This window comes from Anser cygnoides, chromosome Z (genome assembly GCF_040182565.1).
Source record: "Anser cygnoides isolate HZ-2024a breed goose chromosome Z, Taihu_goose_T2T_genome, whole genome shotgun sequence".
Classification (NCBI taxonomy): Eukaryota; Metazoa; Chordata; class Aves; order Anseriformes; family Anatidae; genus Anser; species Anser cygnoides.
The window spans coordinates 9,705,373-9,731,599 of NC_089912.1; the positions used below are offsets into that span (position 1 = coordinate 9,705,373).

A 26,227-nucleotide genomic window follows, 5' to 3' on the forward strand; every position below is an offset into this window, starting at 1 on the left:
GAAGAGTTATACTAGCCACCACCGCTGCTGGGTTTGTGTGAGCCTCGTCGGCTGCTCTTCTGAGGGCTGCGGGTGCTGGCGACTCCCTCCGCTCCCTGGGGATGCCTCGATGCAGGAACCCCCCTGCGCGTCGCGATCCCCCCCTCGGCTGCGCTGAGCTGCGGGATGTGCCTGCCTCGGGGCCGCTCCTCTCAGCCAGTGACCGTCGGTGTGGGCGGTACTCACGCGCTGCTGGCCCCTCCCTGCTCGCAGTGGGCAGCGACGCGTCCCCGCCCTCCCGGAGGCCGTTTCGAGGCAGAGGCCGTGCGCGCAGTCACCGCGGTCACCGCTGCCCTGGCGACGCCCGCTCCCCTCAGCCTCTCTCCTGAGAGCTGGCGGCTGCGGCCTGGTTGCGCTGCTGTGGCGGGCCGCCCGGGCCACCCGGGCCACCCCTGGCGAAGCAGGGGCCCGAGATCCCCCTGTAACTCCTGGTCGGGCGCTGGGCCTGCGGCTGGGCCTGCGGCTGCGGCTGCGGCTGCGGCTGCTCTGCTGCGACGCAACTGACCTCAACTACTGAGATGAGGCCCTGAGCAACCTGATCTGGTGGGGGGCGTCGCTGCCTGTGGCAGGGGGCTGGAACTAGGTGACCTTTGAGGGCCCTTCCACCCAAGCCATTCTATGATTCCTTTTGCTTGCCTAAACTAGAGGTCTTTAAAATACCTGTACTTGCTATCAATCCCATCGGAATAAATCTCACTGCCTCTGCCTACTTCTTTTAGTAAACATGATCGGATACTACTCCTGTTCATTAAGGCACACATACACCCTTCTAAAATCAGCCCCAGTTCTTGACGCGCTTTTTCTTAGCTACAAATTCTGTACTTTGACTCCGTTGCAGACAAACTATACCTATATACCTATATATATATACACATACATACTATATACATTTGTATGTATGTAGTGTGTGCATACACATCTATGGAAATTGTATATAGGCAGTAGGAAAAACTGATTCCCCCCTATTCAACAGTTTTAGGACTATGCCTGCTCCAGGTTTGGAATCACCCAGATATTGAGAATTTGGGATGAGCAAAATTAAGGTCTCCGAGGATGGTTACAGGGGTGTCACGTATGACAGAATGAAAAATCTGGGTTTGTTTAGTTTAGAAAAAGAGAAATGTAAGGGGGAATCTTATAGGTATATTCAGCTCCTTGTCGATAGTCATGAACAAGATGGAGACAGAGTCTTTCTAGAAATGTTTAGCAAAGAGATGGGAGGCAGCAAAAACAAGCAGTAGCAGGGAAAATTCTGATTAGCTAAAGAAAACACCGTTAGCCGTGAGGTGCTTTCACAGTGATGGCTAGCTAAACTTTACCACACCGGTCTCTCGCCCTCCCCCTACTCAAAGGAAAGTGAGGAGAAAATGTGATGAAAAAGGGTTGAGATCAGGACAGTTTAAAAAGGAATAAAGAAAGGAAAAGAAAAAAAAAAGCAGTAACAAGAATAAACAAAGCAGGTGATGCACAATGCAACTGGTCACCACAAGCCAACTGATGCCCACCTTGTTGCTCAGCAACAGTGGCCTCTCCCGCCAACCCCCCCAGTGTTATTGTCCCACATGGCACCACATGCTATGGGACATCCCTTTGGCCAGTTGGGGTCAGCTGTCCTGGCTGTGTCCCCTCCCAGCTCCCTGTGCACCCCCAGATTCCTCGGATTCACCAGGAGGAAGTCACGCTTGATAAGCCTCTTAAAATTATGTGGTGAAAGGACTGGCTTGGAAGACAAGAAGAGGGCATTGGATATAGACAGGGGGACTAATGGCTGAAGTGCAAGCCTGCAGAAGGAGATTTGAGTACTGAGCTGCACAAATGCTCTGCTGCTACCACACTGCTATTAATATTCAGCAAGTGTGTAATTCAGAGCTTAACCCAGCCTCACAGAAGGAAGTGCAGTCCCAAATGTGTCCTCCTTACAACTAACAGTCTAAACACAAGTGCAACGTCGGGGGAAATTCAGAGAAGATGGGACCGGTGTTGTGAAGGACAAGGCAAACTAGAATAAACACAGCATACGGGAAGAAAAAAGAAGGAAAAGGTTGTTCATCCCTTGAGACAAAGATAAGACTTCAACGGGAAGAGAAAGTAAAACAGCACAGGTGTGTTATTTATTATATACCCTACATCTTCCCTCGGAACAGTCATAGTGAGGTCCCGACTCTCCTCCCACACCATTTTCCCTCTAACCTTTGCTGATAGGATCAGCAGATTAAGAAGATGAACAAATCTTGCCACCTTTGGTCGCTGTCTCCCAAGTAAGAAACCTGCACACAGGCAGAGACAGGCAAGTGTTTCTCTCAGGAAAAAATAAATAAATAAATAAATAAAATTTAAAAAAAATAGTAAGAAGGAAGGGAAAAAAAAGACAAAAAAAAAAAAAAAGCCACACTCAGAGCTAGTGACCATGCCTCGTCTGCTGGTACCTGCCATCCACTGCACCATGCTCTTTTCAATGACGGCTCATTGTTACTTTTTTTGGAGGGAGCTCCAGCCCTTCCGATTGTCCTTGCTGGTCCTGTGTTGGGGATTGAGCTGATGGAACCTTTGCTCTTTGCTGGGGTACCCGTCTCCTCTTTCCTTCTGCCTACAAGACTTTCTTGAGGAGGCTGGCTTTAGCATACTCACTGCTTCTGCAGCTGTGCTCATGGGGTAGAGGGATGTAGGGCTTGCTGAGCAGAGCGCTGGGAAGTTGAGAGCCCTGCCTAGTGAAGCCTTCTAGGACTGTGAGCGTGTGGGGGAGGATGCATGTTCCAGGTGCTTCCCGTTGGAAGGCCTTGCAGCAGCTCCCGTGCCACGTGCTGTTGAGGTCTTCCTTTGTAGATCGTCGTGTGCTGAATGAAGTTCATCACAGTGCGACTGGGATATACGAGGGGCTCGGTGTTGTCTCGCGAAGCAAAGTGGTGGCTTCTCCTTGTGGCCTCTGACAGAGTTACCTTGCGCTCTGCAGCCGTGCTCTGAGTGCACGAAGCTCCTTCGGCCTTGCTGCACTTCCCTTGCCTGCTTCCCAAAGTTTCTCTCTGCCAAGCGGAGGGCGGCTGAGGTGAGAGACGGAGGCAGAGGCGTCAGCACCGCCGCCTCAGGGGCCTCACTCTGGTCCCCCGCCCATGCTGAGGCGAGATGTGCGTGGCCTATGAGGTGTCGGCCCCTTTGTGACACGGTGGGTGACATCATGGGGCTCAGCTATAAAACCCCGTCCCCGCCGTGCCCGGCCACACTTCCCAGCAAGGCCTGGGAGGTGTTGGAGTTGCTCTCGCCAGCGCTGCTCTGCTCCACAGGAGCTGCTCTGCCAGTAGCAGAAGGCGAGGGGAGCCTGTGGGAGAGAACGCTGGTTGGGAAGTGTTGAGGAGGAGAAGGAGGAGGAGCCAAGGGAGTTTTGTAGCAGGAAGAGCACCTCTTTCCCAGCTGCTGTAAGGCAGGGGCAAAGATGAAGCACTACCTGCTCTTCAGCCCCTTGAAGCCTGAGGAACTTTCATTAATTAAGGAGCTCACCAGCAAAGGTAAGGCCCTGGGGGGCCCTTGTGGGAGCACTGTTGTCGCAAAGATGGACATGAGCTGTGGAAAGCTTGGGGCTGCCACTGCCGGGGGAAGGTCTTCTGAAGGGTCCTGGCGTATGCAAGGAGAGCCCTGAGTGCATCAAATGTGCTTCCCAAGGTGCATCTGATGCCTCCCCTTCCTCCCCAGGCCTGTCCTGGGCACAGTGCGGGCTTGCAAGCTGGGCAAGGTCCAGGAGCTGTGCAGCAGCTTGCCCCAGCAGTGCGAGTGCTGGCTGAGGGCAAGGCAGAGCTTGATCACACACCACTGTCACCTCTGTGGCTATGGGGGTTCAGACTTCATGGGCATTGCCAACTCACCGCATCTTGGGATCTGTCTTTTGCTTTCCAGAAATCTGCCAAGTGTGGGATAGTACATCCAAATACATCAGAAGGCAGCTGTTGCGGAAGCAGGTGAGCCTTACATCCTGCCCCTGGCCCATCTTGCCCCTTTGGACCTGGGCCACGCAGCACCATCTTCAGGGCCCGCAAGTCACGCAGCACCCTTGCAGCTCTGTCCAGCACTGCCATTGATCCCTCTTCTTGCTTGCGTTTTCAGGTGGTGAATATTGGAATCGGAACCTTTGCCGTTGTGCCAGCAGACACCACTAGTGCCGATGGCAAGGCTATGGTTGTTCAGAAACCCGTGTTCAAGCCCTGCAGGTTTATGATGACATTTTACAAGCTCAAGTGTGCCGAGAACGAAATTTCTAGTAAGAAGCTTTTTGCTTTGCTTTCCCTGTGCAGCCCTTGCCTTTTGCTCCATGCAGTCGTCCCTGTGCCATGGCAGAGCAAAGTGTCTTGCAACATGGACAGGCCGAGTGTGGGTGCACATACAGCATCCCAGAACCTGCCCCTCCCCTGGGAGTCAGCCCCCTCTTTGCGGCTCGTCCCACCCTCTAGCTGGATGCTCGTAGCAGGTGGCAAAGCTTCCCTTGGCCTTCTGTTCCCCATCTGCTCTGCTCTGGAGATGTGGCCAAAGCTGGCAAGGGCCTTCCCCGTGGCACAGCATTGCACGAGGGCTGGGCGCTGCCCACACTTAGTGTGTGAGTTTGCTGAAATGCGTGGGGACTGACGTTGTTGCTTCATGGTTGTTTTCTAGTCGAGACACCATTTGCTCCGCTGGACTTTGAGCAGATTGCCTCAGACATCCACTTCCGACCAGAAATAGTAGAACAGTGCATCCATGAGACCCTGCTTCTCTTCGCTGGTGCCCTCCTGGACAAAAAGGATGTGGAATTCTTCTTCAAGGGTATCGGCATTCTTACTGTGCGAAGAAAAGTGGTCACCATGAACTTCTACACTGAGTTCCTGCTGGAGGTGGATGACACAGACAACATGTATGAAGCTCTTCTCACGGTGAGTGGTTCGTGTCTCCGGGGCTGCTGGCAGCTCTGGCAATGCTGTCAAAGCTCTCTCAAACTGCTTTCTCCTTGCCTGCCTCGCCATTGGGTGAGACAGGCTCGAGGAGCTATACAAACTCTCGGTAGCATCTGGGCCTGTTTGTGTGAGGGGCTAATGACACCAAAGGAGAAAGTGGGGTGAGGATTTTGGAGAGGCAGCCATGTCCCTGAGCAGTGGGAACGTTTGCTACCTTTGGGAGCAAGGAGCACATATCCTCGGCTTCTGCTGACGTGTGTCTGTCCCATTGCAGGACTCCAAGATGACGGATATGATTGCATCTGACGGCAAAAATAAATATACTCGTATCAGTGGAAATAGTTTCATCACACTACCAACGTGAGTGCCATCTCTTCTGCAACATCTGGCTGGCGAGGGGAGCTGGTGCCCAGCTCGTGCTTTGGGTGCAGCCCCTTCATGGTGCTTCTCTCCTGCCAAAGTGAGGCAGGACCAGCTCGTTGCTGGGAGGGCTTCCAGGCTGACCCCCTGCTCAGTCCTTCTGGGCAGTGCAGATGAAGCGGCCAGTCTGCAGTTGAGGGTCCCTGAGAGTGGTGGGAGGGTGTGAGGGGACAGCGAGGAGCACTTGTGTTGGGTCTGGCAGGAAGGCGAGGGAAGCGCGGGAAGAAGCTTCTGGAGGCTGTGGGGCCCCTCAGCTCGCACAGGCCATTGTGTCCTCCAAAGGCTCGGCAGTAGCTCCCAAAGAACCCTGCCAGCAGCTTCTTAGTGTGGGACACCAAGGGAACACAGTGCCTCTTTTGACAAGTGGTGTCTATCTGTTTCCAGGCTTATACTTCAGGACCCGCACTGCAATCCGATTTCCATCAAGCCCAAAAGAGATCCGCAGCCTTGGGGCAAGGGTGGCCGAAGAGGTAATGTCCCAGTGGGCTTCTGGCAGGGGGTTGCATGTTCTCCTCTCGTCCTCGCAGGGCAGGAGAGCCAATGTTGATGTGTGGGGCATGGGAGAGAAGGCAGCTGTGTGGGACAAAATGCCCCAGGAATGGTGGCTCCTAGGGTCGGCAATGAGTGTGGGTGGGCACGGCTGAGCAGCTCTGCTGCTGCCGCTGCCCTGCACAGACACAGAGGTGACATCGTGGTGTTCTCTTGCAGTGAGTGTGCTGGACCCGGTGGTGCTGGCTCAGAGGAGGGTTTCTCTAGCCAAGACGGCAGAGAAGAAAACCAAGGAGGATAAAAACAAGCAAGGTGACCAAGCCAGGTGAGCCTGCTGGAGAAGTGTTGTGGTGGAGCTGGGGGACATAAAGGCAAGAGCCTTTTGTGCCAGTAAGAAGTTTCCATAGGCTGCAGTGCATGTGCTCATGCCAAAAAGCACTGGAAACATCAAAGGGACAGCTGTTGTCCTGGTGGAGACATGGTCTTCCTCCTGCACAAGCACCTTGTGCTGCTGGAGCTAAGGTGTGAGCTGCGAGCCCAGCTTTTAGAAACTGCCTCCAAGAGTACTCCCATAAGCTAAGCCTGCTGTGTCTTTTTAGATTCCTGCCACCAATTCAAGAGAGGTCTGGGGAAGAGCTGAAGAAGCCAAAACCTCCAGCTCATCCACGGCCATCCACGGCTTTTCCTCTGGACCCTCCGACAATGGTACGCCATAGGTATTTGCCAGCCCCGTTCCACTTTGGGGTCTCCAGAGCAAGGCAGAAGCAGCAGCTGATGCTGCCCACCATCCCTGTGCTCCTGCATGTACCCAGCCCCAGGAGACTAATGCTGTACGCGGTTGTGTTTCCCTTGCCTGCAGGGAGTGTGCTCTGTGTGCACTCAGATAGAAGAAAGACAGGAACGCATACTGATGGGCCACAGGCTCAAAAAGATTGAAGCTGAAATGTGGGACCAATACTATGTATGCATATGGAGTAGGAGCATGGAGCATGGCATGTTTTCAGAGCCTCCACGAAAAAATGCCCCCAGCAGGCATTTGCCCTCCTCCTTGGGAGGGAGGGGAGCAGTGCAGGTCTCCGGCATGGCAGCGTTACAGTCACCACCTGGCCACTCAAGGGGCCTGCTGTCTGCCCACACCCCTGCACGCTGAAAGGAGCAAAGGGCCAAGCCAGCAGTGAGCTGGGCATGGGCACGGGTCTGCCGGGAGACTGTACCTCTCTGCAAGGGATCAGAGCCCGCAGTACCTGCGCTCTGAAGACTAAAGTGAGCCTGTGCGAGGCACCTAACTCAGCAGAAGCATACCCCCAGGCAGAAACGGCAGGCCGTGCCCTGGGCTCCGGGAGCAAGGGCTGTAGCCTTGAAAGCACTGGCTGTTGGTAGCAGACCCCATTGGAGAGGGTAGCCCACTGCTGCTCAGCGCCATTTGCTGCAGGAGTGCACTGGGAGGGGCAGCCTCAGCTCCTTGCAGCAGTTCTTTAGGAGACTCTCTTCTGGTTTTGCAGAGACCCTTCTGCCAATTGCTCAAGTGCTTGCGACGTCCTTCCCACATCGTGAGAAAGGAGTACGATCAGATGCTCAAAGAGAGGATGAAGCAGAATGATAAAGGCCAAAGACATACGAGCCAGAAGGCACCACAGGGATGGCACGAAGAGCCACAGCCCCCGAGGACAGCACAGACAGAGTAAGTGTGCACAGGTCCAACCGAGGCCTGGGAAGAGCCCTGGAGGCCCTGAGACCCTGAGCCGTGTTCTGGGGTTCCCAGGGCTTGTCGTCCTCCCCTTCCTCGTGACATGGAAAGGAGCAGGGTGCGATGCCACCCCCAGGGGCCTCTCCGCACCCCCAGGCCGGGACTTGACACAGGTCCAGAGGGGAAGGCTGTGGGTGCAAAGGGCCAAGGGGGTCGCGTCTGATGGTGGGCATCTGTGTGGGACGTTGCAACACATCCCACAGCTAGGGGCCTGAGTGAGGCCTTGGGACACTTCTGTCCCTTCTTCCCCACACAAGTGGGGGAAGTGAGATGGTTTTGTGCCAGTGAGATGTTCCCCTCAGCCGTAGTGCATGTGCTCATGCCAAAAAGCACTGGAAACATCAAAGGGACAACTGTTGTCCTGGTGGAGACGTGGTCTTCCCCCTGCACAAGCACCTTGTGCTGCTGGAGCTAAGGTGTGAGCTGCAAGCCCAGCTCTTAGAAACGGTCTCCAAGTGTACTCCCAGAAGCTAAGCCTGCTGTGTCTTTCTAGATTATTGCCACCACTTCATGAGAGGTCTGACGAGGAGCTGAAGAAGCCAAAACCTCCAGCTCATCCACAGCCTAAGCCCCCTGAGCACAGGGCTTTTGCTCAGGACTCTTCAAGACCGGTACGCCATAGTTATTTGCCAGCACTGTTTGCCCTTGGAGACTCCAGAGCAGGGCAGAAGCAGCAGCTGTTGCTGCCCACCGTCTCTGTGCTCCTGCCTGTGCCCAGCCCCAGGAGACTAACCCTGCATATGGTTGTGTTTCCCTTGTCAGCAGGGAGTACGCTCTGTACGTACTAAAATAGAAGAAAGACGGCACCGTATACTGATGGACCATAAGCTCAAAAAGCTTGAGGCTGCAACGTGGAACCAATATGATTCAACGTTGCAGAGGCTGATGATGGAGCACAGGCAGGTATGGCATGCATTCAGAGCCCCCAGGAAAAAAATGCCCCCAGCAGGCATTTCCCCACTCCTTGGGAGGGAGGGGAGCAGTGCAGGTCTCCGGCATGGCAGCGTTACAGTCACCACCTGGCCACTCAAGGGGCCTGCTGTCTGCCCGCTCCCCTGCACGCTGAAAGGAGCAAAGGGCCAAGCCAGCAGTGAGCTGGGCATGGGCACAGGTCTGCCGGGAGACAGTACCTTTCTGCAAGGGATCAGAGCCCGCAGTACCTGCGCTCTGAAGACTAAAGTGAGCCTGTGCGAGGCACCTAACTCAGCAGAAGCACACATCCATGCAGAAAAGGCAGTCCCTGCCCTGGACTCCGGGAGCAAGGGCTGCAGCCTTGAAAGCGCTGGCTGTTCATAGGAGACCCCACTGGAGAAGGTAGCTGGCTGCTGCTCAGTGCCATTTGCTGCAGGAGTGCACTGGGAGGGGCAGCCTCAGCTCCTTGCAGCAGTTCTTTAGGAAACTCTCTTCTGGTTTTGCAGAAAAACTTCCGCCACCCGCTGGAGTGTGACCAACATCCTTCCTTCCGTGTCAGAATGGAGTACGATGAGAAGGTAAAGGAGAGGATGAAAGAGAATGAGGAAGGCCTAAGCCCTGTGAGCCAGAAGGCACCAGAGGGATGGCACGAAGACCCACAGCCCCTGAGGAGAGCACAGAGAGAGTAAGTGTGCACAGGTACAACTGCGGCCTGGGAATCCCCCTGGAGGCCATAAGCCCTGGAGCAGTGTTCTGGGGATCCCAGCGCTCGGAGTCCTCCCCTTCCTCGTGACACCAGATGGAGCTGGGTGTGATGCCATGCCCAGGGGCCTCTCTGCACCCCCAGGCCGAGGCATGACACAGGTCCCAGGGGAAGGCTGTGGGTGCAAAGGGCCAAGGGGGCCATGTCTGACGGTGTCCGTCCGTGTGGGATGAAGCAACAGATCCCACAGCTAAGGGCCTGAGTGAGGCCTTGGGACACTTCTGTCCCTTCTTCCCCACACAAGTGAGGGAAGTGAGATGGTTTTGTGCCAATGAGATGTTTCCCTTGGATGCAGTGCATGTGCTCATGCCAAAAGGCACTGGAAACATCAAAGGGACAGCTGTTGTCCTGGTGGAGACGTGGTCTTCCTCCTGCACAAGCACCTTGTGCTGCTGGAGCTAAGGTGTGAGCTGCGAGCCCAGCTCTTAGAAACGGCCTCCAAGAGTAATCCCAGAAGCTCAGCCTGCTGTGTCTTTTTAGATTCGAGCCACCAATTCACAAGAGGTCTGAGAAGGAGCTGAAGAAGCCAACACCTCCAGCTCATCCACAGCCTACACCCCCTGAGCGCCCGGATAAACCTCAGGACCCTCCAACAACGGTACGCTATAGCCATTTGCCAGCCCCGTTTGCCCTTGGAGACTCCAGAGCAGGGCAGAAGCAGCAGCTGTTGCTGCCCACCGTCCCTGTGCTCCTGCCTGTGCCCAGCCCCAGGAGACTAACGCTGCACTCGGTTGTGTTTCCCTTGCCTGCAGAGGGCGCGCTCTGTGCGTGCTCAGATGGAAGAAAGACGGCACAGAATACTGATGGCCCACGAGCGCAAACAGGTTGAGGATGAAATCTGGGGGGAATACGATGCAATCCTACGGAGTAGGAGCAGGGAGCGAGAAAAGGTATGTCATGCATTCAGAGCCCCCATGAAAGAAATGCCCCCAGCAGGCATTTCCCCACTCCTTGGGAGGGAGGTGAGCAGTGCAGGTCTCTGGCACAGCAGTGTTCTGGTCACCACCTGGCCAGGCAGGTGCCTGCTGTCTGCCCGCTCCCCTGCGCGTTGCCGTGCGGAAGTAGCTGTTGCAAGAAGCAAAGGGCAAAGCCAGCAGCGAGCTGGGCATGGGCACGGGTCTGCCGAGGGACCATACATCCCTGCGAGGGATCAGTGCCCACAGTACCTGCGCTCTCAAGACTAAAGTGAGCCTGTGTGAGGCACCTAACTCAGCAGAAGCGCACTCACATGCAGAAAAGGCAGGCCCTGCCCTGGGCTCAGGGAGCAAGGGCTGCAGCCTTGAAAGCGCTGGCTGTTGGAAAGAGACCCCATTGGAGAGGGTAGCCCGCTGCTGCTCAGCGCCATTTACTGCAGGAGTGCCCTGGAAAGGGTAGCCTCAGCTCTGTGCAGCAGTTCTTTAGGAGACTCTCTTCTGGTTTTGCAGAACCCCGTCTACCACCAGCTGGAATGTGGCCGACGTCCTTCCTGCCTGTTGAGAAAGGAGTACGACAAGAAGCTGAAGGAGAGGATGAAAGAGAATGACAAAGGCCAAAGCCCTGCAAATCAGAAAGCATCAGATGGGTGGAAGGAAGAGCCACAGCTCCCCAGGTGAGCACAGAGAGAGTGAATGTGCACCAGCCCCGCTGAGCCTGGGAACAGCCCTGGAGGCCCTGAGACCGTGAGAGTGTTCTAGGGTTCCCTGGGCTCGGAGTCCTCCCCTACCTCGTGACAAGGCAAGGAGCTGGGTGCGATGCCACCCCCCAGGGGCCTCTCTGCACCACAAGGCCAAGGCATGACACAGGTCCCGAGGGGAAGGCTGTGGGTGCAAAGGGCCAAGGGGGCCGTGTCTGATGGTGGGCGTCTGTGTGGGACATTGCAACACATCCCACAGCTAGGGGCCTGAGTGAGGCCTTGGGACACTTCTGTCCCTTCTTCCCCACACAAGTGGGGGAAGTGAGATGATTTTATGCCAGTGAGATGTTCCCCTCAGCCGTAGTGCATGTGCTCATGCCAAAAAGCACTGGAAACATCAAAGGGACAGCTGTTGTCCTGGTGGAGACGTGGTCTTCCTCCTGCACAAGCACCTTGTGCTGCTGGAGCTAAGGTGTGAGCTGCGAGCCCAGCTCTTAGAAACGGCCTCCAAGAGTACTCTCCTAAGCTAAGCCTGCTGTGTCTTTTTAGATTCGAGCCACCAATTCACGAGAGGTCTGAGAAGGAATTGAAGAAGCCAACACCTCTAGCTCGTCTACAGCCTAGGCCCCCTGAGCGCCTGGGTTTTTCTGCTCAGAAAACTGCAACCACGGTACGCCATAGACATTTGCCAGCCCCGTTTCCCCCTGGGGACTCCAGGGCAGGGCAGAAACGGCAGCTGTTGCTGCCCACCGTCCCTGTGCTCCTGCCTGTGCCCAGCCCCAGAGACAAACGCTACACACGGTTGTGTTTCCCTTACCTGCAGGGAGCGTACTATATGCGTGCTCTGAGAGAGGAAAGACGGGAACAAATACTAATGGCCCACAGGCTCAAAAGAATTAAAGCTGAATCATGGGATAAATACGATTCCAGCATACGGAAACAGATCTTTGAGCGAAGACAGGTATGGCATGCAGTCAGAGCCCCCAGGAAAAAAAAAGCCCCAAGCAGGCATTTCCCCACTCCTTGGGAGGGAGGGGAGCAGCGCAGGTCTCCGGCACAGCAGCGCTGTGGTCACCACCTGGCCAGGCAGGGGCCTGCTATTTGTCCGCTCCCCTGCGCGTTGCTGTGCGGGAGGAGCTGTTGCAAGGAGCAAAGGGCCAAGCGAGCAGCGAGCTGGGCATGGGCATGGGTCTGCCGAGGGACTGTACCTCCCTGTGAGGGATCAGTGCCCTCAGTACCTGCGCCCTGAAGACTAAATTGAGCTTGGACGAGGCACCTAACTCGGCAGAAGCACACCCCCAGGCAGAAAAGGCGGGCCCTGCCCTGGGCTCAGGGAGCAAGGGCTGCAGCCTTGAAAGAGCTGGCTGTTGGTAGCAGACCCCATTGGAGAGGATTGCCCCCTGCTGCTCAGTACAGGCGTGCACTGGGAGGGACAGCCTCAGCTCCTTGCAGCAGTTCTTTAGGAGACTCTCCTCTCGTTTTGCAGAAGAACTTCCACCACTCGCTGGAGTGTGACCGACGTCCGTCCTTCCTCTTAAGAAAGGAGTACGACGAGAAGCTGAAGGAGAGGCTGAATCAGAATGTGAAAGGCCAAAGCCCTACGAGCCGGAAGGCAGCAGAGAGGGGGCAGGAAGAGCCGCAGCTCCCCAGGAGAGCACAGACAGAGTAAGTGTGTGCCAGCCCCGCTGAGCCTGGGAAGAGCCCTGGAGGCCATGAGCCCTGGAGCAGTGTGCTGGGGTTCCCAGCGCTCGGAGTCCTCCGCTTCCTTGTAACACGCGAAGGAGCTGGGTGCGATGCCATGCCCGGGGGCCTCTCTGCACCCCACAACCAAGGCATGACACAGGTCCCGAGGGGAAGGCTGTGGGTGCAAAGGGCCAAGGGGGCCATGTCTGATGGTGGGCGTCTGCATGGGACGTAGCAACACATCCCACAGCTAGAAGCCTGAGTGAGGCCTTGGGACATTACTGTCCTTTCTTCCCCAGCCAAGCTGATGGCCTTTCTTTTGGATCCTGCAGGAAAGGGGAGAAGATAAGGCTCTTGGACCACCGTGAGAAGGCCCAGGGCGTGCCGTCCACGCCAGGAAACCACAAGCGGCCCTGCAGCTTCCAGCTGCAGAGGCCGTAGCCATCAACTCCAGCATCGAAAGCTGAGGCAGGCGCCAGCACCAGTACCAGGGACACTCCAGCAGAAGCTCCCACCTCTGCTCATGGCGCTGCCCCCTTTGCAGTGTGAGAGCTGTTAGCAAGGGGTGTGAAGGGCGCCTTCCAAAGGATGAACTGCCAAATAAAGAGTGCTGGTGCCTGCTGCCAGCTGGACTGACCACACTGCTCCCTGCATGGCCTTTTTTTACACAAAAGAGGAGAGGAAAAGCCCTGCAACTCCCAGTATTGCTCCCATGGTCCCTCCCACCTCTCCCGGTGGAGGGCAGCTCGTGCAGGGGGACCTTGGGCCCTGTGGCAGAGGGCTTCTCCCAGTGCTGACGAGGACCATCTGCCGCCAGGGACTTGCTGCTTTGCAGCAATGGCCGGGAATGACAAGCAGGTTTCTGTCTGTGGTACACCTTCCTTGACATCCATTTTGCAATTAGTGGGCCCACAGACCCATTCTCCTGCTTTGGGAAGATTCTTGGATTCTCTTGGGGGATTCCTTTGGTGCTTTCTCTACACTCCCTGTCATCACTTAAGACCTTCAATAGAAGTGGTCTGCTTTTCCACGTTGAATGAGCAAAAAAAACAAAAGGTTGTTTTCTAGCTGAGACACTACTTGCTTTGCTGGACTTTGAGCTGATTGCCTCAGACATCCACTTCCGATGACAAAGAGTAGAGCAGTGCATCCAGAAGACCCTGCTTCTCTTTGCTGGTGCCCTGCTGGACAAAAAGGATGTGGAATGCTTCTTCAGGGGTATTGGCATTCTTACCTTGCAAAGAAAAGTGTTCACCATGAACTTCTTTACTGACTGCGTGCTGGAGGTGGATGGCACAGGCAACACGCTCAAAGCTCTTCTCATGGTGCATGGGTCATGTCTCTGAAGAACAATACTAGGAGTGTGAGTGGGAGATAGCAACTCCCTGCCAGGCCTGAAGGAAAGGCACCGGCGTGAGACACCCCAAACATTGGTAGACCCCCTGCCCTGCCGAGCAGAGGTAGGGGACCTCGGAGATGAGGAGGAATGGAAACAGGTCCCTGCTCGACATCGCAGGCAACCCCCCTCCCTTTTGTCCCTGCCTTCCCAGGTGACCTTACAAAAGTTTTGAGGCCCTGGAGCTTGAGAGACCGGTGGGTGAGAATGAGGTGAACAGTCTACGCAGGAGGATGCCTAGGGCGAGGAAGTCGACTCCACGCCTCAGGACTGCCTCCCCTAAGAAAGACAGAAGGGTGATTGTTGTAGGCGACTCCCTTCTCAGGGGAACAGAGGGCCCTATTTGTTGACCTGACCCTACCCGTAGGGAAGTCTGCTGCCTCCCTGGGGCCTGGGTCAGGGACATTGCCAGAAAGCTTCCCAACCTGGTTCACCCCTCTGACTACTGTCCTCTTTTGATAGTCCAGGCTGGCAGAGATGATATTGAAGAGAGAAGCCTGAAGGCTATCAAACGGGACTTTAGGGGACTGGGACGATTAGTAGATGGAGCGGGAGTACAGGTCGTGCTTTCCTCCATCCCTACAATGGCAGGGAGGGGTACAGAGAGGACCCGGAAAGCTCACCTGATAAACAGGTGGCTCAGAGGCTGGTGCCAACACAGACATTTTGGGTTTTCTGACCACAGGGTGCTTTACTCGGCACCCGAACTGCTAACTACAGATGGGTCCCACCTGTCTCTAAGGGGAAAACAGACACTAGCGCAGGAGCTGGCAGGGCTCATTGAGGGGGCTTTAAACTAGGTAGGAAGGGGGACAGGGATGAAATAAGGCTCGTTAGAGGTGTGCCAGGGGGAACAATGTCCGGGTTGGGGGAGCAGGCAATGGTCCAACTGAAGTGCATCTACACTAATGCACGCAGCATGGGCAACAAACAGGAGGTCCTGGAAGCCATCGTGCAGCAGGCCAGCTATGACTTGGTCGCCATCACTGAAATGTGGTGGGACCACTCCCATGACTGCAGAGCTGCAATGACTGGCTGTAGGCTCTTCAGAAGGGACAGGCAGCACAGAAGGGGTGGTGGTGTGGCTCTCTATATTAGAGAGTGTTTTGATGTTGTGGAACTTGAGACTGAGACTGGGAATGATAAGGTTGAGTCCCTATGGTTTAGGATCAGCAGGAAGGCCAACAAGGCAAGCATCCTGGTGGGGGTCTGTTATAGACCGCCGAACCAGGATGAGGAGACGGATGAGGAGTTCTACAGGCAGCTGGCAGAAGTTGTGAAATCGTCAGTGCTCATTCTCGTGGGGGACTTCAACTTCCCAGACATGTCCTGGAAATGCAATAGAGCTCAGAGGAAGCAGTCTAGGAGGTTTCTGGAGAGCGTGGAAGATAGCTTTCTGACGCAGATGGTTAGTGAGCCTACCAGGGGAGGTGTCCCACTGGACCTTCTGTTCACAAACAGTGATGGACTGGTGGTAGATGTGGTGGTCGGGATCTGTCTTGGGCAGAGTGACCAAGAAATGGTAGAGTTCTCTATTCTTGGTGAAGTCAGGAAGGGGACCAGTAAACCTGCTGTCTTGGACTTCCGGAGGGCTGACTTTGACCTGTTCAGGACGCTGGTTGGCAGAGTCTCTTGGGAGGTAGTTCTGAAGGGCAGAGGAGTCCAGGAAGGCTGGGCACTCCTCAAGAAGGAAGTCTTAACGGCTCAGGAGCGGTCCGTCCGCACATGCCCAAAGACGAGCCAACATGGAAGACGACCGGCCTGGCTGCACAGAGAGTTGTGGCTAGAGCTTAGAGGGTTTATGATCTTTGGAAAAGAGGGTGGGCCACTCAGAAGGAGTATAAGGATGTTATAAGGATGTGTAGGGACAAAATTAGAAAGGCCAAAGCTCATCTGGAGCTCAATCTGGCTACTGCTGTTAAAGACAACAGAAAATGTGTTTATAAATACATTAGCACGAAAAGGAGAACTAAGGAGAATCTCCATCCTTTACTGGATGCAGGGGGAAGCTTAGTTACAATAGATGAGGAAAAGGCTGAGGTGCTTAATGACTTCTTTGCCTCAGTCTTTAGCGGCAAGACCAGTTGTTCTCTAGATATCCAGTACCCTGAGCTGGTGGAAGGGGATGGAGAGCATAATGTGGCCCTCACAACCCATGAGGAAATGGTTGGTGACCTGCTACAGCACTTAGATGTACACAAGTCGATGGGGCCAGATGGGATCCACCTGAGGGTACTGAGAGAACTGGCGGAAGAGCTGGCCAAGCCGCTTTCCATCATTTATCCGCAGTCCTGGCTATCAGGAGAGGTCCAGTCGACTGGTGGCTAGCAAACGTGATGCCCATCTACAAGAAGCACCGGAAGGTGGACCCAGGAAACTATAAGCCTGTTAGCTTGACCTCAGTGCCAGGGAAGCTCACGGAGCAGATTATCTTGAGTGTCATCATGCAGCACTTGCAGGGCAACCAAGTGATCAGGCCCAGTCAGCATGGGTTTATGAAAGGCAGGTCCTGCTTGACAAACCTGATCTCCTTCTACGAGAAAGTGACGCGCTTGGTGGATGAGGGAAAGGCTGTGGATGTGGTCTACCTTGACTTCAGTAAGGCTTTTGATACCGTTTCCCACAGCATTCTCCTCAAGAAACTGGCTGCTTTTGGCTTGGACTGGCATACACTTTGTTGGGTTAGAAACTGGCTGGGTAGCCAGGCCCAAAGAGTTGTGGTGAATGGAGTTAAATCCCGTTGGAGGCCGGTCACTAGTGGAGTCCTCCAGAGCTCAGTACTGGGGCCAGTTTTCTTTAATATCTTTATTGATGATCTGGATGAGGGGATCGAGTGCACCCTCAGTAAGTTTGCAGATGATACCAAGTTAGTTGCGTGTGTTGATCTGCTCAAGGGTAGGAAGGCTCTGCAGAAGGATCTGGATACGGTGGACCAATGGGCTGAGGCCAACTGTACGAAGTTCAACAAGGCCAAGTGCCGGGTCCTGCACCTGGGGCACAACAACCCCAAGCAGCGCTACAGGCTGGGAGATGAGTGGTTGGAAAGCTGCCTGGCAGAGAAGGACCTGGGAGTATTGGTTGATAGCCGGCTGAACATGAGCCTGCAGTGTGTTCAGGTGGCCAAGAAGGCCAACAGCATTCTGGCTTGTATAACAAACAGTGTGGCCAGCAGAGCTAGGGAAGTGATTGTTCCCCTGTACTCAGCTCTGGTGAGGCCTCACCTCGAGTACTGTGTTCAGTTTTGGGCCCCTTGCTACAAGAAGGACATGGAGGTGCTCGAGCGAGTCCGGAGAAGGGCAACGAAGCTGGTGAGGGGTCTGGAGAACAAGTCTTACGAGGAGCGGCTGAGGGAGCTGGGGTTGTTTAGTCTGGAGGAGGCTCAGGGGGCGACCTTATCGCACTCTATAGATACCTTAAAGGAGGCGGTAGCGAGGTGGGGGGTGGTCTATTCTCCCACATGCCTGGTGACAGGACGAGGGGGAATGGGCTCAAGTTGCACCAGGGGAGGTTTAGGTTGGATATTAGGAAGAACTTCTTTACCGAAAGGGTTGTTAGGCATTGGAATGGGCTGCCCAGGGAAGTGGTTGAGTCACCATCCCTGGAGGTCTTTAAAAGACGTTTAGATGTAGAGCTTAGTGATATGGTTTAGTGGAGGACTTGTTAGTGTTAGGTCAGAGGTTGGACTAGGTGATCTTGGAGGTCTCTTCCAACCTAGATGATTCTGTGATTCTGTGATCAGCATCTGTTCAAATATATCTCCAATCCATGTAGGCATTTAATTCATGGAAGCATTTCTTCTTGTATGTCTCTGATATGTTTTTTTTTTTTTTTTTTTTAAGATATTTTCTCTCCCAGGCTTCTGGAACTTGTCCACACTGTTTCCTCATTTTCCACCACTGGATTTACTACTAGTGTGGCTACTGTCCCATTGTGATGTTGCTGCACCATGAGTAACCAGAAGTTCTCACTGCTGAACTGATTTCTGTAGCTATAAGTGGTACCCTGCATGGTGGTTTTCCAGAGTTCATTAATGAGATTAAATTTACAATTTTCTGGTAAACATGAGTAGTTTTTATTGCAAACACACTTTATCTCTGAACCTATCCTTCCCAGTTGTTATTCATACTTGCAATATTATGTAAGACAAAATGGATTTGGACTGCAATGAATGGACTGCAGCATTTGTCTGTTTTTTTTTGTTGTTTGTTTTTTTGTTTTGTTTTTTTTTTTTTTTTTCAGTTTGCCTTTAGACATTTCTCTGCTGTGTGCTTTTTAAACACTTGTGGGACAAAGAAACCCTCACATTCTCTCCCTTCCTCCTTTCCTCCTTCTCTCATTCCCTTCTTCCCCCTCTGTCTTAGAAAACATGCCTACATTAACTACAGTTAAGATATGAATGAATCCCCCAAGAGAGAAATGTATCTTTAAGAATGTAGCTAAAATTTGGAGATACAAGTTACAATGTTGGATGCATGGAGCTATGCCTGGTTCATGGTAATTTTCTTCAGTCACCTTACCATGGCCACTCCAGGTAGAAGACACAGAGATATATTTGTTTAAAAAAAAAAAAAAAAAAAAGCCAGTGATCCACAACTGATGAACTAACAGAAACTTCTGAACCTATACTTAAAGAACCTCACAGGGGTGGTTTTTTGTCCCTGAAGCCCAGAAATGTGCTTTATGAGCTGATCATCTTTTCTGAAACCAGCATTATACAGACCATAGAAACTTTTCTAATATCTCCATTGAGCGCATAAGTTCTTTCGTCTATCCCTACAGGGGAAGAGAGAGGCACGGAGAGGACACAGAAAGCTCGCGTGATTAATAGGTGGCTCAGAGGCTGGTGCCAGCACAGAAATTTTTGTTTTTTTCACCATGGGGAGCTTTACTCGGCACCTGGCCTGATGGCCCCAGACGGGTCCCTATCTCCAAGGGGAAAACGGATCCTAGGCCAGGAGCTGGCGGGGCTCATAGAGAGCTCTTTAAACTAAGTAAGAAGGGGGACGGGGCTCAAACAAGGCTTGTTGGAGCTGTGCTGGGGCAAACAATGGCTAGGCCAGGGAAGAAGGCGATGGCCCAGCTGAAGTGCATCTACACTAATGCACGCAGCATGGGTAACAAACAGGAGGAGCTGGAAGCCATCGTGCAGCAGGCAGGCTACGACTTGGTTGCCATCACGGAGACGTGGTGGGACCGCTCCCACGACTGGAGTGCTGCAATGCCTGGCTATCGGCTCTTCAGGAGGGACAGGCAGCACAGAGGGGGTGGTGGTGTGGCTCTCTACATTAGAGAATCTTTCGATGTTGTGGAACTCAGGCTGGGAATGATAAGGTTGAATCCCTGTGGGTTAGGATCCGCGGGAAGGCTGGCAAGGCTAGCTTCCTGGTCGGGGTCTGTTATAGACCGCCGAACCAGGATGAGGAGACGGATGAGGAGTTTTATAGGCAACTGACAGAAGTTGCAAAATCGTCGGCGCTTGTCCTCGTGGGGGACTTCAACTTCCCGGACATATCCTGGAAACACAACACGGCACAGAGAAAGCAGTCTAGGAGGTTTCTGGAGAGCGTGGGAGATAGCTTCCTGACGCAGCTGGTCAGTGAACCTACCAGGGGTGGTGCCCCGCTAGACCTTCTCTTCACAAACAGAGAAGGACTGGTGGGAGATGTGGTGGTCGGAAACTGTCTCGGGCAGAGTGACCACGAAATGGTAGAGTTCTCTATTCTTGGCGAGGCCAGGAAGGGGACCAGTAAAATTGCTGTATTGGACTTCCGGAGGGCTGACTTTGAGCTGCTCAGGACGCTGCTTGGCCGAGTCCCTTGGGAGGCGGTTCTGAGGGGCAGAGGAGTCCAGGAAGGCTGGGCGCTCCTCAAGAAGGAAATCGTGATGGCACAGGAGCGGTCCGTCCCCACGTGCCCAAAGATGAGCCGGCGTGGAAGAAGACCGGCCTGGCTCAACAGAGAGTTGCGGCTGGAGCTTAGCAGAAAAAAGAGGGTTTATAATCTTTGGAAAAAAGGGCAGGCCACTGAGGAGGACTACAAGGATGTAGCGAGGCTGTGCAGGGAGAAAATTAGAAAGGCCAAAGCTCATCTGGAGCTCAATCTGGCTACTGCCGTTAAAGAGAACAAAAAATCCTTTTACAAATATATCAACGCGAAACGGAGGACTAAGGAGAATCTCCATCCTTTACTGGATGCGAGGGGAAACCTAGTTACTAAGGATGAGGGAAAGGCTGAGGTGCTTAATGCCGCCTTTGCCTCAGCCTTTAGCGGCAATACCGGTTGTTCTCTGGATACCCAGTGCCTTGAGCTGGTGGAAGGGGATGGGGAGCAGGATGTGGCCTTCGCTATCCATGAGGAAATGGTTGGCGACCTGCTACGGAACTTGGATGTGCGCAAGTCGATGGGGCCGGATGGGATGCACCCGAGGGTACTGAAAGAACTGGCGGAGGAGCTGGCTGAGCCGCTTTCCATCATTTATCGGCAGTCCTGGCTATCAGGGGAGGTCCCAGTTGACTGGCGGCTAGCCAATGTGACGCCCATCTATAAGAAGGGCTGCAGGGCAGACCCAGGGAACTATAGGCCTGTCAGTTTGACCTCAGTGCCAGGAAAGCTCATGGAGCAGATTATCTTGAGGGTCATCACGCAGCACTTGCAGGGCAAGCAGGCGATCAGGCCCATGGGTTTATGAAAGGCAGGTCCTGCTTGACGAACCCGATCTCCCTCTATGACCAAGTGACGCGCTTGGTGGATGAGGGAAAGGCTGTGGATGTGGTTTACCTTGACTTCAGTAAGGCTTTTGACACAGTTCCCCACAACATTCTCCTCAAGAAACTGGCTGCTCGGGGCTTGGACTGGCGTACGCTTCGCTGGGTTAGAAACTGGCTGGATAGCCGGGCCCAGAGAGTTGTGGTGAATGGAGTCAAATCTGGTTGGAGGCCGGTCACTAGTGGTGTCCCCCAGGGCTCGGTACTGGGGCCGGCCCTCTTTAATATCTTTATCGATGATCTGGATGAGGGCGTCCAGTGCACCCTCAGTAAGTTTGCAGATGACACCAAGCTAAGTGCGTGTGTCGATCTCCTCGAGGGCAGGAAGGCTTTGCAGGAGGATCTGGATAGGCTGGAGCAATGGGCTGAGGTCAACTGTATGAAGTTCAACAAGGCCAAGTGCCGGGTCCTGCACCTGGGGCGCAACAACCCCAAGCAGAGCTACAGGCTGGGAGATGAGTGGCTGGAAAGCTGCCTGGCCGAGAAGGACCTGGGAGTATTGGTTGATAGTCGGCTGAATATGAGCCAGCAGTGTGCCCAGATGGCCAAGAAGGCCAACAGCATCCTGGCCTGTATAAGAAGCAGTGTGGCCAGCAGGTCTAGGGAAGTGATTGTGCCCCTGTACTCGGCTCTGGTGAGGCCGCACCTTGAGTACTGTGTTCAGTTTTGGGCCCCTCGCTACAGGAAGGACATGGACGTGCTCGAGCGAGTCCAGAGAAGGGCGACCAAGCTGGTGAGGGGTCTGGAGAACAAGTCTTAGGAGGAGCGGCTGAGGGAGCTGGGCTTGTTCAGCCTGGAGAAGAGGAGGCTCAGGGGCGACCTTATCGCTCTCTACAGTTACCTTAAAGGAGGCTGTAGAGAGGTGGGGGTTGGTCTGTTCTCCTACGTGCCTGGTGACAGGACGAGGGGGAATGGGCTCAAGTTGCGACAGGGGAGTTTTAGGTTGGATGTTAGGAAGTACTTCTTTACCGAAAGGGTTATTAAGCATTGGAACGGGCTGCCCAGGGAGGTGGTGGAGTCACCATCCCTGGAGGTCTTTAAAAGACGTTTAGATGTAGAGCTTAGCGATATGGTTTAGTGGAGTACGTAGTGTTAGGTCGAAGGTTGGACTCGATGATCTTGAGGTCTCTTCCAACCTAGAAATCTGTGATACTGTGATACTGTGTGATACTGTGATAAGTTGTCTTTAAGTCTCCCCAGCTTTTCTTTCGGAGTATGGCACAGTAACTGTGGGATCCAGAGCATCCATAGCATCCTTAGGTAAGTTTAGGACTTAGTCATTTGAATTAGGTACCTGCTTGGGTACTGTGCGTAGGCCTTTAAAAAGAGCCTTACTGATGTGGGGGATATTTATTTCAGCTAGTTCCATTCATTCATCACTATCATGATATGGCCTTAAGGGAAACAGATGACAATACACGTTGAGTACTTTGGGTTGTGATTGTCTCTCCATGTGGAGCAGAGAGCAATGAGGCAGTGCTGGCTGCAGTCAGGCCATATTTCACAGAAATAGCTCCCTTGGGTGATGTGAATCAGACATGGCCTTTTGCATAAGCCTTACCAAAACTGTTTTGGCTTTCTGAGCTCATTTTGATTCCAGGCTGTAAAATTTATAAGATTAGAAAAAGCTCCCTTATTTGGTTCCCACTGTTGAGCCAGTACAGTGATACCTTCAGTGGCCAGAACATCACTATGAGTCTCTTCTGTGCTTCAAGGCTGGCATCTTCGCCATCCAGAGCCATCCCAGTACTGGGTGAGAAAATTAATCTCCCACTGTAGGAGATCAGGTTCAAGACAAGCTAAGGAACCTGAAGGTGCACAAGTCCATGGGACCTGATAAGATGGATCCACAGGTCCCGAGGAAACTGGCAGATACAGTTGCTAAGCCACTGTCCATCATACTTGAGAAGTCGTGGCAGTCCAGTGAAGTTCCCACTGGCTGGAAGAGAGGAAACGTAACCACCATTTTCAAAAAGGGAAAAAAGGAAGACTGGGGGAACTACAGGCCAGTCAGTCTCACCTCTGTGAGACAAGCCCAGAGGAGGTCCACAAGGATGATCAAAAGGCCAGAGCAACTCTCCTATGAAACACGCCAAGAGATCTGGGGTTGTTCAGCCTGGAAAAGAGAAGGCTCCAGGGAGACGTTACACGGCCTTCCAATATCTAAATGGGCCTACAGGAAAGCTGGAGAGGCACTCTTTGTCAGGGAGTATAGTGACAGGACTAGGGGTAATGCCTTTAAATTAAAAGAGGGTAGATTTAGGTTAGATATAAGGAAGAAATTCTTTACTCTGAGGGTGGTGAGTGGAAATCCATTTATGGAGTGGAATTTCCATCTATGGAAATTGTACATAGGCAGTAGGAAAAACTGATTCCCCCCTATTCAACAGTTTTAGGACTATGCCTGCTCCAGGTTTGGAATCACCCAGATATTGAGAATTTGGGATGAGCAAAATTAAGGTCTCCGAGGATGGTTACAGGGGTGTCACATATGACAGAATGAAAAATCTGGGTTTGTTTAGTTTAGAAAAAGAGAAATGTAAAAAACCCACCTGGTTTTACTCAGGTGGGCAGCCAAGTTCTACCACGGCTGGTCTCTCACTCCTCCTTCCTCTTTGAGGAGGGGGAGAAAATACGACACAAAGGGCTCAAAGGTTGAGATAAGGATGGGAACATCACTCAACAGTTATCATAACGGGCAAAACAGACTCAGATTAGGGAGACAGCAAGATTTATTGCCTATTACTAACAATTTAGAGAAGTGAGAAACAAAGAAACCAAAAATGCCACCATTTTCAAAAAGGGAAAAAAGGAAGACTGGGGGAACTACAGGCCAGTCAGTCTCACCTCTGTGCCTGGCAAGATCGTGGAGCAGATCCTCCTGGAAACTCTACTAAGGCACATGGAAGATAAGGAGGTGATTGGTGACAGCCAACATGTCTTCAGTGAGGGCAAATCATGCCTGGCAAATCTGGTGGCCTTCTACAATGGGGTTACAGTATTGGTGGATAGGGGACGAGCAACTAGTGTCATCTACCTGGTCTGGTGCAAAGCATTTGACACTGTCCCCCATTATATCTTTGTCTCTAAATTGGAGAGACATGGATTTGACAGATGGACCACTTGGTGGGTAAGGAATTGGCTAGATGGTCGCACTCAAAGAATTGTGGTCAACAGCTTCATATCCAGGTGGAGATCAGTAATGAGTGGTATTCCTCAGGGATTAGTATTGGGATTGGTGCTGTTCAACATCTTTGTTGGTGACATGGACAGTGGGACTGAGTGCACAATCAGCAAGTTTGATGATGACACAAAGCTGTGTGGGACAGCAGACAGGCTGGAGGGAAGGGATGCCATCCAGAAGGACCCAGGCAGACCTGAGAGGTGAGTCTTTGTGAACCTCATGGAGTTCAACAAGTCCAAGTGCAAGGTCCTGCATCTGGGCTGGAGCAATCCCCAGCACAAATAAAGGCTGGGAGAAGAATGGATTGAGAGCAGCTCTGCGGAGAAGGACCTGGGGGCGCTGGTTGACATGAAGCTCAACGTGGTCAGCCATGTGCACTTGTAGCTCAGAAAGCCATCCGTATCCTGGGTTGCATCAAAAGCAGCGTGGCCATCAGGGCAAGGGAGGTGATTGTTCCCCTCTGCTCTGATCTCATGAGACCCTGCCAGGAGTGCTGCGTTCAGCTCTGGGGCCTCTACCCAACACAGGAAGGCCATGGATGTATTAGAACAAGCCCAGAGGAGGGCCACAAGGATGATCAAAGGGCTGGAGCACCTCTCCTATAAAGACAGGCTGAGAGATCTGGGGTTGTTCAGCCTGGAGAAGAGAAGGCTCCAGGGAGATGTTACATGGCCTTCCAATACCTAAAGGGGCCTACAGGAAAGCTGGAGAGGCACTCTTTGTCAGGGAGTATAGTGACAGGACTAGGGGTAATGCCTTTAAATTAAAAGAGGGTAGAGTTAGGTTAGATATAAGGAAGAAAATCTTTACTCTGAGGGTGGTGAGTGGAAATCCATTTATGGAGTGGAATTTCCATCTATGGAAATTGTACATAGGCAGTAGGAAAAATTGATTCCCCCCTATTCAACAGTTTTAGGACTATGCCTGCTCCAGGTTTGGAATCACCCAGATATTGAGAATTTGGGATGAGCAAAATTAAGGTCTCCGAGGATGGTTACAGGGGTGTCACGTATGACAGAATGAAAAATCTGGGTTGGTTTAGTTTAGAAAAAGAGAAATGTAAGGGAGAATCTTATAGGTATATTCAGCTCCTTGTCGATAGTCATGAACAAGATGGAGACAGAGTCTTTCTAGAAATGTTTAGCAAAGAGATGGGAGGCAGCAAAAACAAGCAGTAGCAGGGAAAATTCTGATTAGCTAAAGAAAACACCGTTAGCCGTGAGGTGCTTTCACAGTGATGGCTAGCTAAACTTTACCACACCGGTCTCTCGCCCTCCCCCTACTCAAAGGAAAGTGAGGAGAAAATGTGATGAAAAAGGGTTGAGATCAGGACAGTTTAAAAAGGAATAAAGAAAGGAAAAGAAAAAAAAAAGCTATAACAAGAATAAACAAAGCAGGTGATGCACAATGCAACTGGTCACCACAAGCCAACTGATGCCCACCTTGTTGCTCAGCAACAGTGGCCTCTCCCGCCAACCCCCCCCAGTGTTATTGTCCCACATGGCACCACATGCTATGGGACATCCCTTTGGCCAGTTGGGGTCAGCTGTCCTGGCTGTGTCCCCTCCCAGCTCCCTGTGCACCCCCAGATTCCTCGGATTCACCAGGAGGAAGTCACGCTTGATAAACCTCTTAAAATTATGTGGTGAAAGGACTGGCTTGGAAGACAAGAAGAGGGCATTGGATATAGACAGGGGGACTAATGGCTGAAGTGCAACCCTGCAGAAGGAGATTTGAGTACTGAGCTGCACAAATGCTCTGCTGCTACCACACTGCTATTAATATTCAGCAAGTGTGTAATTCAGAGCTTAACCCAGCCTCACAGAAGGAAGTGCAGTCCCAAATGTGTCCTCCTTACAACTAACAGTCTAAACACAAGTGCAACATCGGGGGAAATTCAGAGAAGATGGGACCGCTGTTGTGAAGGACAAGGCAAACTAGAATAAACACAGCATACGGTAAGAAAAAAGAAGGAAAAGGTTGTTCATCCCTTGAGACAAAGATAAGACTTCAACGGGAAGAGAAAGTAAAACAGCACAGGTGTGTTATTTATTATATACCCTACATCTTCCCTCGGAACAGTCATAGTGAGGTCCCGACTCTCCTCCCACACCATTTTCCCTCTAACCTTTGCTGATAGGATCAGCAGATTAAGAAGATGAACAAATCTTGCCACCTTTGGTCGCTGTCTCCCAAGTAAGAAACCTGCACACAGGCAGAGACAGGCAAGTGTTTCTCTCAGGAAAAAATAAATAAATAAATAAATAAAATTTAAAAAAAATAGTAAGAAGGAAGGGAAAAAAAAG

The 26,227-nt window shown here is 52.7% G+C and overlaps 1 protein-coding gene across 5 annotated transcripts; it reads left to right on the forward strand.

The window, feature by feature from the left end:
• Positions 1–2,406: 2,406 nt before the first annotated feature.
• On the forward strand, positions 2,407–13,234 carry LOC136789057 (coiled-coil domain-containing protein 81-like). 5 transcript variants are annotated; one of them, XM_066988440.1, is made up of 19 exons: positions 2,408–3,539; positions 3,925–3,986; positions 4,132–4,285; positions 4,675–4,931; positions 5,227–5,312; positions 5,757–5,842; positions 6,081–6,186; positions 6,461–6,566; positions 7,364–7,542; positions 8,102–8,219; positions 8,374–8,511; positions 9,027–9,205; positions 9,764–9,881; positions 10,036–10,173; positions 10,708–10,871; positions 11,445–11,565; positions 11,719–11,856; positions 12,382–12,560; positions 12,911–13,234. In XM_066988440.1, the coding sequence occupies exons 1-19, from the start codon at positions 3,467–3,469 to the stop codon at positions 13,017–13,019; spliced, it is 2,511 nt and encodes an 836-aa protein (XP_066844541.1). In that variant the 5' UTR covers positions 2,408–3,466; the 3' UTR covers positions 13,020–13,234. The 5 variants fall into 5 exon arrangements, with proteins under 5 accessions (XP_066844543.1, XP_066844541.1, XP_066844542.1 ...); XM_066988439.1 differs by having other exon boundaries at positions 2,409–3,539; positions 8,371–8,511; positions 12,911–13,233; XM_066988442.1 differs by lacking the exon at positions 10,036–10,173 and having other exon boundaries at positions 2,407–3,539; positions 8,371–8,511.
• The last annotated feature ends 12,993 nt before the right edge of the window (positions 13,235–26,227 follow it).